The 12,592-nt window shown below is 42.7% G+C and overlaps 1 protein-coding gene across 1 annotated transcript in view; it reads right to left on the reverse strand.

The window, feature by feature from the left end:
• PIK3CB (phosphatidylinositol-4,5-bisphosphate 3-kinase catalytic subunit beta) overlaps window positions 1-12,592 on the reverse strand; it is a 258,840-nt gene that overhangs the window by 66,693 nt on the left and 179,555 nt on the right. The window contains exons 5-6 of the mRNA XM_089681525.1: window positions 4,953-5,176; window positions 3,308-3,490 (exon numbers count right to left, since the gene is read on the reverse strand). Of these exons, the coding sequence (XP_089537651.1) occupies window positions 3,308-3,490; window positions 4,953-5,176 (407 nt within the window). The remainder of the gene's footprint in view (window positions 1-3,307; window positions 3,491-4,952; window positions 5,177-12,592) is intronic.

Below are 12,592 nucleotides of genomic sequence, written 5' to 3' on the forward strand. Positions count from 1 at the left end.
TAAAGTCTGAGGGGTGTTTTTGTTTGTTTTGTTGAAATCAACAGTGTGTAAAGCAGTCTGCATAATTGATCTATGTGTTCCTGTGCCCTGTAGGGGATAGGAGATGAAGCTGATCTCAGCAGTTAGCGCAGACAGCATTGTATCCTGTAGCTGGATAAAGTCCAACGCCTCGGCAGACACCATTTGGTGCTTAGGTCTTGGCTGAATTCAAAGTACAATATAATATCCCTATTCTGACAGAAAAGTGTCAGGCTTTTCTAAACTTCCACCAAAGATGGACACAGGGCAACGTATGTCTGGATGTTCCACTGGAAGGAAACTAGAAGGGGTTTAGGATTGCTGCCCGCATGGGACTGCTGGGACTTGCAGTACTGTATTGGCTGTGCTTACTGTCCTGTGAACTATTTCTCCTTGTGGTTCCACACTGTGGCCTATTTCTCCTTGCCATGCTTCTGCTTCCATCACAACCTCTACGTGTGTGGTCCTGAAGCCGCAGCCAAGACACCCAGCCCACTGAGGACCTGCCATCCTCTGTGAAGGACCTCTGCCTTGTGTGCTGGATTTAACCCCTGCTGTGCCAAACCCCACTCTGCCTGGATATCTGGCCTGTGGGCTGGACACTTAACCCTTGTTCCCCATCACCACCCGGAGGATTCCTGTCCCTTGCTGTGCGTACTGTTGCCCTGTGTACTGATCCCAGTTGCTATACCATATTTCCTCTGAATGGACACTTAACCTCAACTGTGTCCTATTATCCCTCAGAGGATTCCTGCCCCTGGCTGTGCCTACTGTTGCCTGTTTCTGTGCCAGATTTCCTCTCCAGGGATGCTTAAACCTTGCTGTGTCATTCTACTGCTTGGAGGATCACCTACCCTTGTCATGCCTTACCATTACTTTGAACTGTTCATCTGTGTTGTCCCCACTGATCCGTGAACTGCCTATCTGTAGCGTGCCCATTTCTACCCCATGGACAGATCTGGGCTGTAGTTCAATCCCTGCGCCCCACAAGTCTCCCAATAAATGCTGACACGTCAGATTCTTTGTGATATACCTCTGTGTGCACTCTTGGCACTCCTAGATCGTCACAAAGGGGTCTATGGATTCCTGAAAGCTTACATCTTTTTTTTTTTTTTTGGTCCATAATATTTTTTTGGAGAAGTACACAAAAAAGGAGAAAAGCACAAAGAACAAAAAGAAAAAAGGGGAACAAAACCTAATCCAAAACCAGGTCTCCTACAAGGTACTGGCACAGGTATGGGAGTCTTTTTGACAGTCCATGGGCTGGCCGCTGCCCACCAAACCAACAAGGAATGTAGTATCTTACTCACAGTGTACATGAGTAGTTGTAGGAATAAATCCTAACACAAGAATGAGCCAATACAAAGATACAAAACACATCGGTAGCACATGGTATCCGTATAAGGTTAGACCACAGAGTATTTGTTGAGCAGCAGTAGCGGCTCAATCTCACAATAAAGCTGAGGAGGCCCTGATGCCAGCAAGAACAGCAAACCTAGTTGGAGTCCAGAGGAGACTTCTACAGTCCCATGATAATAAATTAAAAAAAAAAAAAGGGGGGGGGGGGGAGAACGGAAGGTGGGTGGTGTCGCACCTGTGCTCATCAGAGAATGAACAGTCCCCTCTCCAGGCCTAGCCCTCAAGAGTATTACAGGCCATCAACTACATGGACAGGCAGAGCAGTGGTGACATGTGTGCTGAGGAAAACTAAGTATCGAGAACACGGGTAACCCCATAATGACCCAGGCTCCGTACTCTACCTAAGTGAGGGATATAATTTGTAAGTATCCATGGTTTTATAATGTAGCCAAAATATGCAAGTTGTAACAATTGAAGAAATCCTGTCTTGGGCTGTCAGAATCAGCTCTTCCAGTCTGTTCAAATGGATAAACCACGCCTTCATGCTAGGAGGCGATGTGTCCATCCAATATACCAGAACGCACAACCGTGCAGTGTTAATCATATGGATCAGCAGAGATTTTTTGATGTTTGCACCGAGAGGGTCAAATGATGGAGCAAGTATTGGCTTGGCACAAAGTCTATTGCCATTCCCGTCACTTGATTAGTAATGTCATGCACCCTAGTCCAAAAAGGGATCAGGCTGGGACAAGTCCACCAAACGAGGAGAAAAGTGCCTGTCAGTTAGGCATCGCCAGCAATGGTCTATTACTGAGGGGGCAATTCTATGCAGTAGGTATGGTACCTTGTACCTGCGTGTACAGATTTTGTAAGCATTTTCCTGTGTATGTACATTGAGTCCTTGTGTACCAAGTTGTTACTACACTCCCAGTCCTCTGCTAGAACTGACAATCCAGGTAATTTTCCTAAGCCTTACATGCACCGCCACTACCAGGAGGAAGCTCGGCAGAAAACAGGACATAAATCTCAGACACTAAGTGTCGTTGGGGAGTTGACTGTATACAAATGGATTCAAAGGGAGTGCGGTCTCTATAAAAGCTTTCTCGGCATCCAGGGCAATTGAGATACTGCCGGACTTGTAAGTAAGTCCAGTGAAGAACCTCTGAATCAGCTTGCATCTTTAATAACTTAAAGTAGAACTATAGGCTTTTTTTCCCCCCATTTAAACCGAGTAAGGGAGGGTTATAACCCGTCAGTTTTTTGCCATCTGTGCCCCATTGGGGAGATTTACTGTCAATTCCTGTCTCACAAAAAAAACGGACGTGAGGAAATCCCTGCAAATTAAGGGGATCCCTTGGCTCCGCAGAACTAGTGTCCCCATTGGAAAATTTACACTCTATTACTTTTCTGGGGACAACCAAAATTTTGGTATTTTCTTTTACTTTCAAGGATAATAGTAAACAGGAAAAATAGAGAAACTGACAGGTGTTCTACTAGATCCCCACTCAGAAACTAAACAAAATGTTTTGCCTTTAGTTATACTTTAATGCCAGCCAACAAAGAATAAGTTGGTTGTATTGCTAACCTTCATTTAAAAAAGATGCAATTTGTCTGGCTGCCATGGCTTCAATATCACATAGTTGGGACAAGCATGTGGAAATTGAATTCCGACCACTGGATCTGCATATTTTTCAGGTTCAATGAAAACATTGCACTACTGAAACCACCAGATCACCAATTAGAATTTTCAGAGGGAGTGCATGCTCATTTTGGCAGGGCCCTTTGTCCTCTGTATCTTTCTGTCTCTCTTGCCATATGTCTCTTTTAAAATGTTTTTTGTGTAACTTGCAGCTGTCAAAGAGGTGAGCTTGCTGCTATTGTGGTGCTCTGAGAAATACCGAGTTTTTAACACAATATTTTACATATTCACCTGAAACTGTATCAGCGGATGATCATCAAATACATATTCCAACCTTCCAATGATCTGCAGTACATAATCCTCAGGATCTACCTCTTTATCCTCACGACCATGAATGGTTAGGCGCTTACGAATAGCCAGCTCAGTCAGCTTTAGAGGGGTGATGTTCGGAGATACTTGGAAGCTAAATACATCCTGAAGAGAAAAAACTAGGATGAGCGCTCATTCTGCAGCAGGAGAGAGCTAAAAATAAATAACAGATTTTACTAAACAGACTAATGCAAATATATCATCAAAAGAGTAACTCCACAAGGTCCTATAAAACAGCAGGCATAGCATGAACATATTACTGATCAGCCTAAATCTGATAAAGCACTTTTCCAAAACACACATAATTTTTCTAAGAAGTCTCCAAAATGAGCACCTGTCAAGCTAAGCTGCCAAATCCTTGACTGAGCGGTGGGCAAAATATCACTATTCAACCTATCAACTCCCTCTCACATCTAAAAAGCAAGGCTCAAAGAATGGAGGCTTCAAGCATTACTAGACAAACCCTCAAAGCAGACCTACATTTAAAAAAAAACTGAGGTTTGACCGTTTAATAGAGATTAGAACTCTTGTAATTCTTTTTTTTTTTTTCTAAAATAACAAACATGTTATACTTAGCTGTTCTGTGCAATGGTATTGCACAGAGCGGCCCCAAACCTCCTCTTCTGGGGTCCCTGGTTAGCGCTCTTGGCTGCTCTTCTGCTTTATGTGCCCCAGAGCAAGCCACTTGATATGGTGGCACAGCCCCGGGCATGCTACCGATCTTAGATGCACAAAGTGTGGCTCGGTCCCACCCCTGTTCACATGATGTGATTGACAGCAGCAGGAGCCAATCTGAGGAAAGGAAGAGAGACCATCACTGCTGCAGACAGGCACAGTGGAAGATTAGTGAGGTTTCCTACTACTTCTCTTCTGGTTCTTGCAGGAAACAAGGGGCGATTAAAAAAAAACAAAAAAACCAAAACCTTTCATTCATTCATTTCAGGTACTTATATAGCGCAGTCAATTTACGCAGCGCTTTACATATATATTATATATTCACATCAGTCCCTAACCCTCAAGGGATGCTCAATCTAAGGTCCCTATCTCACATTTATACATACACATACTAGGGCCAATTTAGACAGGATCCAATTAACCTACCAGCGTGTCTTTGGAGTGTCGGAGGAGACTGTAGTACCCAGAGGAAATCCACCCAGGCACAGGGAGAACATGCAAACTCCAGGCAGGTGGTGCTGTGGTTGGATTTGAACCAATGAACCTAGTACTGCCAGGTGGAAGTGCTAACCATTTAACCAATGTGCTGCCATGCTTTCCTGCTCTGTCCTGTAAGGCATCAATTAACAATCGAAGTAGGTAAATCAAATGGCAAATATAACGCATCTTTATAATATTCTTAGATAGAAGCAGAGTATCTCCACCCATATGATAGTGTCTAAGCATACTTAGCCATTCTAGCCTCACAGAAGGCTATAAGAAGCATCATCAGACATGTACCCAGCCACTCCTGTCTCTAGTCAATTGACTACACTTAGTGCAGCATCCAAATAGTAAACCTATCCAAAACAATTACATCTAGAAGAAGGCTGGTTGGTAGTCCTTACTGTACCTGGCAGTTTTCAAAGTGGATAGCCACCACAAGGTTTCCCCCATACAGTCGGTCCTGAATATTGTCCTGGATGGATGGCTCCAGTTCAGGAGGAAAGGTGCATTTAAGCCATTCCAGCCAGCTGAGATTAAGCATTGACTGCATCTTTTCCTCACTTATCTTCCTCATCTTACTACGGAAATCTCTGACCTCATTATCTGGAAGGGCATCAAATTCTTGGAGACCTGAAAAACATTATTGAACCATACCATTATGCCACTAGAGACCTATTGCAGCTGAGTGTACACAGAAAAGGTAAGCCTATAGTGTTCTTGGAAAAACCAGAACTAGAGTCACTCAGGAGTTAAAGGATAAAAAATCCTCTGGAACATACGGTTGTAAATACGCTTATTCCATTTTTAAATCTGAAAAACATGCAGAAAGATCAAAAGAACACATACCACAGTCTGCATGGTTTATTTCTGTGAATAATAGGTGAATGCCTTTAATACCGTCACCAGACCTGATTTTACTTTTTAAGCTTTAAAAAAAAGTTCACACTTAATACTACTTATTGCCCCTTATTCTATATATTGTTTTGTACAAAAAAGGGCAATGCTGTTACTGGTATTAATTGGTTTTAAAGTAATTTCAAGGCTTAAAAATAAAAAGTTAGGTCGGGTGAGACCTTACCTTCAGTCTTGCACAGTTGTACACGCTCCTCTCTTGTACTGAAATGCTTACCCTATTTTCACTGCACATTAGGATTCCCACAGTGGAACCAAGGAAAGCAAAACATAAGCAGATTAAACTTCATCTTTAAATGGGTTGAAGCGGTGTTCTAGATTTAGAAAGTATCTAAACTATCAACTCATTTAAAGATAAACTTCACTCAAACATGAAATTTTCCCAATTAAACGGTCTCTGTGGATTCAGCCAAGCTAGTTGTCATACTGACTTTAACTTTGTGCAGCTGGTAGCCCTGCTTACTTAACATCTGTGGTTACCTTTATTCTGCTTTCCTGAATCTAAAGGCAGCCATACATGGAAATGCTTCAGCAGGGACAAGCTGAATTCAGATCAATGTATGGGCAGAGTACAACCACCCTGTTGGAAAATTTCTGCTCCATCAGCACTGCCAGCTATAGCCAGCAGCACTAATCAGTGTATTCTGACAGTGGGGAAGTCTTTCCCCCACATCCACCTCAAATGTGTGGATGGGGAAATCAAGTAAAATTTTTCATTCAACCTACTGGTTGCATGCCAAAAAAAAAAAACAAAAAAAAAAAAAAACATGGGTCTAGTTCCAGCACTTACCTCTATAATTCTCAGAGAGACTGCCAATGATAGACACTTGCACCTAGAGGCTGTACTCAATCCAGAAGATATAAAAAGTCTACCAAAATCTAGCTCCAACTGATAAAGTTAATGTGAAGGCAGTACCAAAAAACCATTCCCAACATAATACTATTCTATTTTATATTTAAAACATATTTATGGTCAAAAATGTAAAATCACTTTAATTTTCACATTGTATTTCAATTATTTCTAGCCTTCTCCTATTAGGCTCCATGTTCACTGCAGCTGATAAACTCACACATAGGAGCTTTCTGTGTTTTTTTCAGCAGCCCCTGAACTCTCCCTAATCTTTTCCTATGTGTCCATGTACACTATGTCGTTTACAGGCAGTTGAGTTTACAGTAGTTTTTTTGAACACACCAAACTTGTGTTCAGGAGTAGATTTGATCAGTGTTTCAAACGCTTGTAAACACGGCTAACCACACTTATAAGCGTTTGGAAAATTTGTTTAACTCTTCCATTTCCAGATGCTGTCCAGAGCCTATTTTCAACATGAAAAATGCATGCAAAGCGTTTTCCCGGTACTCAAATGGACCTGTTACACCATACTTGGAGGTTTCGCATGAAAGAAAATATATTAAACACTGCTGCAATCATTTCTGCACAGAAATGAACTGGAACACATCCAAAACACCATACTGCTCCCTCTGCTTCAGCTCTCCATTTCTCTCAAAATGTCTGAAAGTGTTAATTTTTTTACTGTTTTTCAGTGCATTCTGGAAGGTCTCCTGAGGTTATCTTTAAAAACACTTTTAAACGCAAATGCTCATAAACGTGGTATGCAAACACGGCTAATCAGATGTTTTTTAACCTACATTTTCCAGCAGTCAGTTTCCATCCTTCAGAAATGTTTTCCAAACGTCCCGTGTACATGGAGCCTTACTCTGAATGATCTTGAAGTAAGTAAACTTGCTTTGTGAAGATTTCATGAATTTATTTCCTTGAATATACATTGCCCTATCAGAAGGCACTGCATGCAGGCAGTAAAGTACCATGGGATATGCAGGGAACCCAAGAAGTTGTGGGAAAAGATGGCAGCAGACAGGCAGAAATCACAATATGAAAGGAGATTTTCAAGTAAGCTTATATTGGATCTTGTTTTTATTGCCTTGTAATGCTGATATTATAAAATAAAGTATAATGTAACTGTGGATCCCTACCCCCTCTCTACCCTCCCAATCCACACTGCAAGGGTTAAATGCTGCAAACTCTCCCAAAAAAGAAGGCCTCAAGGTCTCAAAAGCGGTAGTCTGGGAATCCCTAATCAAACATCTATATGCATACCAAACTAAAGAAATTGGTTATGTATTCAACCAGGGCTCATGGGTTTTTTTTGTGCATATGTAAATACTTGTTCATAGTATACTGACATGGATACACAGGCTGATGGTAAAAAGGTTATTCAATGAATGACTTCTTTGATGAAAAAACATCTTTAAAAACATAAAAAAAACAATAAAGTACCACACTCCACAGATCCCATACTAAACCCCTAAAGTTGGGGAACATAGTAGACCAAACATCGAAATATGTTATTGCAAGGAAGAACCAATGGAGGCCCCATTATAAGAGACAATCCATGAATTGTAGTAACGTGCCTTTCAAAAGGGACATGCGTGGCAAATGAGAAATATAATATAATATATATATATATATATATATATATATATATATATATATATATATATACACACACACACACACACACACACACACACACGTAAACATGCAGTCCAGAGGAGGAACTTGATGCTATATCAGCCTCCCTCATGCATTAAATGGATGACTCTGAGTGTCTTGTAATAAATGATTGCAGAGCCCAAATGAAAGCCAGTGACTGATTGTATAGGAAAAGGCGATAAGGTCGCTAAATTAATAATCAGTGTCCAACCACATGAAATAAATATATAATTGATGAGAGTCCTTCCCAAGTCCTCTGTATACCCTGATAAAGTCCAGCAGTTCTTAGTGATCCTTAAATTTCCAAAAATCCTTAGAGAAATACATCTTCTTCTGCCCTTAGTACCTAAAAAAAAACTAAACTAAAGTGCATTATCCTTAAACACAATAATAAATGGTGCATGTACTTCCAAATAATCACACAACCCATGACCAGCGATCACAAATAAATCCAGTGATTGGGGTTCCTGCTTTATCCAAAGCTAAAATAGGAACTCTTATGTAATCAACATTTCTCCATGTGGTGTGAGTATGTGCCATGCCACACAAAAATAAGTGTTCAAAATAGTGCGATCAAATCATGTGACACCTGTCAATGTACTTTACCAGATAGACAGGTAGTGCAGACTTTATTAAAACAGACTCTTGCTCTAGGATCCTTCTGACACCGTGGAGTCAGTTATCCTTCATATAATGTGAATCCGTGCTCCAACAACCATCCGCAAGTGATCAAGTAACACGTTATATTGAATAAATGTGACACCTGTCAACCTAAATCCTTACCAGATTGACAGGTATTGCAAGCTTTAACTCAGACCGGATTGCTATTCAGATTATAGCACCAAATTCCACACTCAGCGATGTAAATACCCAAAATAAAAGTAAAAGGATCATCGTGCAGAAGCTCTTTAAAATTTGTGCATGACTTTAATGTAATCGCTTACATAATATGCAGAGTTAATGCAGCAGTGAAGATAGTCTTAGAGCTCACTGTTCTCAATGGAAAGCCCAGACCTCAACCAAAATGGCCGACGCGATATTTGCGGTAAATACGGACGATACTTTCTAACGTGTTTCGTCATCACAACTTTCTCAAAATCGTTACAAAACCAAACAATTTTGAAGCCTACCTCTAAAGCAGCTGGTTTACACTGGCAAAACCGGTCAGGAAGGGCGCCTCCACACCCCAAGATCCACTAATTAGGACTCATGCCTCAGTCTGATAAGTATTAATCTGCACTGGATCCAGCTCCTGCATTATGAACTGTATTTACTTAAAAGGACCCATGCTTTAGTATGTCCCTGGGGACTGCCCCTTTCATGTATTCATACTGTTACTATTGGAAGATTCATTTGGTCTATGTATGAGGGAGGCCTTGTTCACTCACACCCTTCCTGGGATGGCACCCTTATTCCTTTGGGTGCTGGAGGGGGGGTGAAGATATAACCCTACACATCCAAAGGACTGCTCCTTCATTTGTCTACATCATTGCCTTTGGAAGACTAACTCTGTTCATGTATGAGGGAGGTCTTGTCTATTCTAATCCTCCCTGGGATGGCACCCTTATCCCCTTTGGGTGCTAGAGGGGGGTGAATATGTGCAGCAACCTATACCACATTATATCCAAGTTTAACCTGTTTCCTTCTCTGGACTACAGTCACTGGCTTCCATTTGTGCTCTGCAATCACTTATTACAAGACACTCTGAGTCATCCATTAAATGCATGAGGGAGGTTGATTTAGCATCAAGTTCCTCCTCTGGACTGCATGTTTACGTTATATATATATTTCTCATTTGCCACGCATGTCCCTTTTGAAAGGCACGTTACTACAATTCATGGATTGTCTCTTATAATGGGGCCTCCATTGGTTCTTCCTTGCAATAACAAATTTCAAAGTTTGGTCTACTATGTTCCCCAACTTTAGGGGTTTAGTATGGGATCTGTGGAGTGTGGTGCTTTATTGTTTTGTTAAGTTTTTAAAGATGTTTTTTCATCAAAGAAGTCATTCATTGAATAACCTTTTTACCATCAGCCTGTGTATCCATGTCAGTATACTATGAACAAGTATTTACATATGCACAAAAAAAAAACCCCATGAGTCCTGGCTGAATCCATAACCAATTTCTTTGGATTGGTATGCATAAGGGTTAAATGCTCAGTCTAGGAGAGCCCGAATAAGGTGTAAATACCTTATTTTGTGCTCCAGCATCATTCCTCTAGTGCTGCAATGATTCCTCCCCAGTAAGCCGTGACTGAAGGTGGTCACACTCCAATCCCCCCCACATTCAATACATGTTTAATGTCCCTGTATTGTATGTGATGACGCCAAGGCTCTTACTACAGACTGGAGATTTGTTGGAGAAGAGGAGATTTCTGGAGTAGGGAAAATGGGTGAACAACCACAGCCTGTACAGTACACCTACAACATAGTAAGTATTGAACCTATGCAATGTAGAGGGTCCCACTGCAAGGGTGGATTTTTTCACATTCCTGAAATTGGGTTTTAACCCCAAGTCCCCTTTTCTAACTTTTTTCATACATCTTACCATTTCCTTATTAGTTACACACTTCTACATAAAAAGAATAGGGATTGGAATAACATATCTGGGGGTTATTAACGCTGACACACAGGTAAAGCACTGCAGGTTCCTTGTTCCAGACAACTGCCGCTGTCCATGAACAGCACATCTGGGACCTGATCCATGCATTCCTACATGCAATACCTCTTCTCCAGACTCCTGACAGCTCTGTGGCATAGTTCTAGAATAAACCAAACCCAGAGCTGTAGATAACCAACACCATATCTCTTGCAGGCCAACAGAGCAATCACAAACTCATTTCCATGAAAACTTGTTTTAAGTGATTTCAAACATTTGACAGCACCCTGAAGGTAGGAGTGGGGTGGGGGGGGGGGCTAGATGGAGGGACCAGGCATTCATTAAAAACAAATGAGTACTGTGCATAGGGAGTTAGAAACAAAACTGCAGATCAAGAACATAGCTCAAAGTTTTTGCTAATGAATGTACAACATATCTCTTGTCATGAGCGCTGCAAGAAAGAGACATTTAATTCTTTGCACAATATGTACTTGCCTCACAAAAAATATTTGTATTAAACTAGAAGTCTAATAAAAAGTTAACTGAGTATTCCAGTTTTCCCTGTGGCTGCCTTATGTTTATCCTACTGGAAAAGTCTTTAAGTATACATATTATTGGCTTGATGGACATAATCTTATCAGTGTGTGCGAATGGATTTTAAAAAACCTTGTTTTTATGTATAGTGTATTATATATACACATACATGGGTCATGCTGTACACACTCATTTTGCAATGCTACACAGTGACTGTGCTTAAAGGAGAAGTTCACTTTTTGCCCGAAAATAATAATTTTTTGCAGGTAAAAAAAAAATGTGCATTTATTATTTTTAGCTGCAGATGCCTGTAAAGAGTGCACCAGCTATCAGCAGACCGCTAAGGCTGTCAGGACTTGTAGTTACCGTATTTTTCGCTCCATAAGATGCACTTTTTTTCCCCCAAAAAAAGGGGGAAAAAAATGTCAGTGCGTCTTATGGAGCGAATGTAAAGCGGCCGGTCCGGTATTTCTGCCGCCACCATGTCAGAATACTGGGCCGGCCGCTCAGCTCTTCTCTCCTGCAGGACCTCACCTGTTCCTCGCTGCAGTCTTCCCACAGCGGCTTCTGTGACAGCCGGGGTGCCCACTGCGCATGCGCAAGAAGCGCTGCGCTTTGTGAATGGTCCGGTGTCTTCTGGGACACATGACAGGTCCCAGAAGGCTCCGGGCCATTCTCGCGCATGTGCAGTGGGCACCCGGCTGTCCCAGAAGCCGCCACGGGAAGAAGAAGGAAGGACAACTCCACGGAAGTGGGAGCGGGTACCTGTCAAATTCAGGTACCCGTTCCCCCTCCCTCCCCAAAGGTCCGCAGTCTCTGGTCATCCCCTGCACTGCGTCTCCGCCGTCTCTGGTCATCCCCTGCACTGCGTCTCCGCCGTCTCTGGTCATCCCCTGCACTGCGTCTCCGCAGTCTCTGGTCATCCCCTGCACTGCGTCTCCGCAGTCTCTGGTCATCCCCTGCACTGCGTCTCCGCAGTCTCTGGTCATCCCCTGCACTGCGTCTCCGCAGTCTCTGGTCATCCCCTGCACTGCGTCTCCGCAGTCTCTGGTCATCCCCTGCACTGCGTCTCCGCAGTCTCTGGTCATCCCCTGCACTGCGTCTCCGCAGTCTCTGGTCATCCCCTGCACTGCGTCTCCGCAGTCTCTGGTCATCCCCTGCACTGCGTCTCCGCAGTCTCTGGTCATCCCCTGCACTGCGTCTCCGCAGTCTCTGGTCATCCCCTGCACTGCGTCTCCGCAGTCTCTGGTCATCTCCTGTACTGCGTCCGCAATCTCTGGTCATCTCCTGTACTGCGTCCGCAGTCTCTGGTCATCTCCTGTACTGCGTCCGCAGTCTCTGGCCATCTCCTGTACTGCGTCCGCAAGTCTCTGGTCATCTCCTGTACTATGTCCGCAGTCTCTGGTCATCCCCTGTACTGTGTCCGCAGTCTCTGGTCATCCCCTGTACTGTGTCCACAGTCTCTGGTCATCCCCTGTACTGTGTCTGC

The sequence above is a fragment of the Staurois parvus genome, unplaced genomic scaffold (assembly GCF_062004578.1).
Source record: "Staurois parvus isolate SC_StPar_1 unplaced genomic scaffold, SC_StPar_1.0 ptg000270l, whole genome shotgun sequence".
NCBI lineage: Eukaryota > Metazoa > Chordata > Amphibia > Anura > Ranidae > Staurois > Staurois parvus.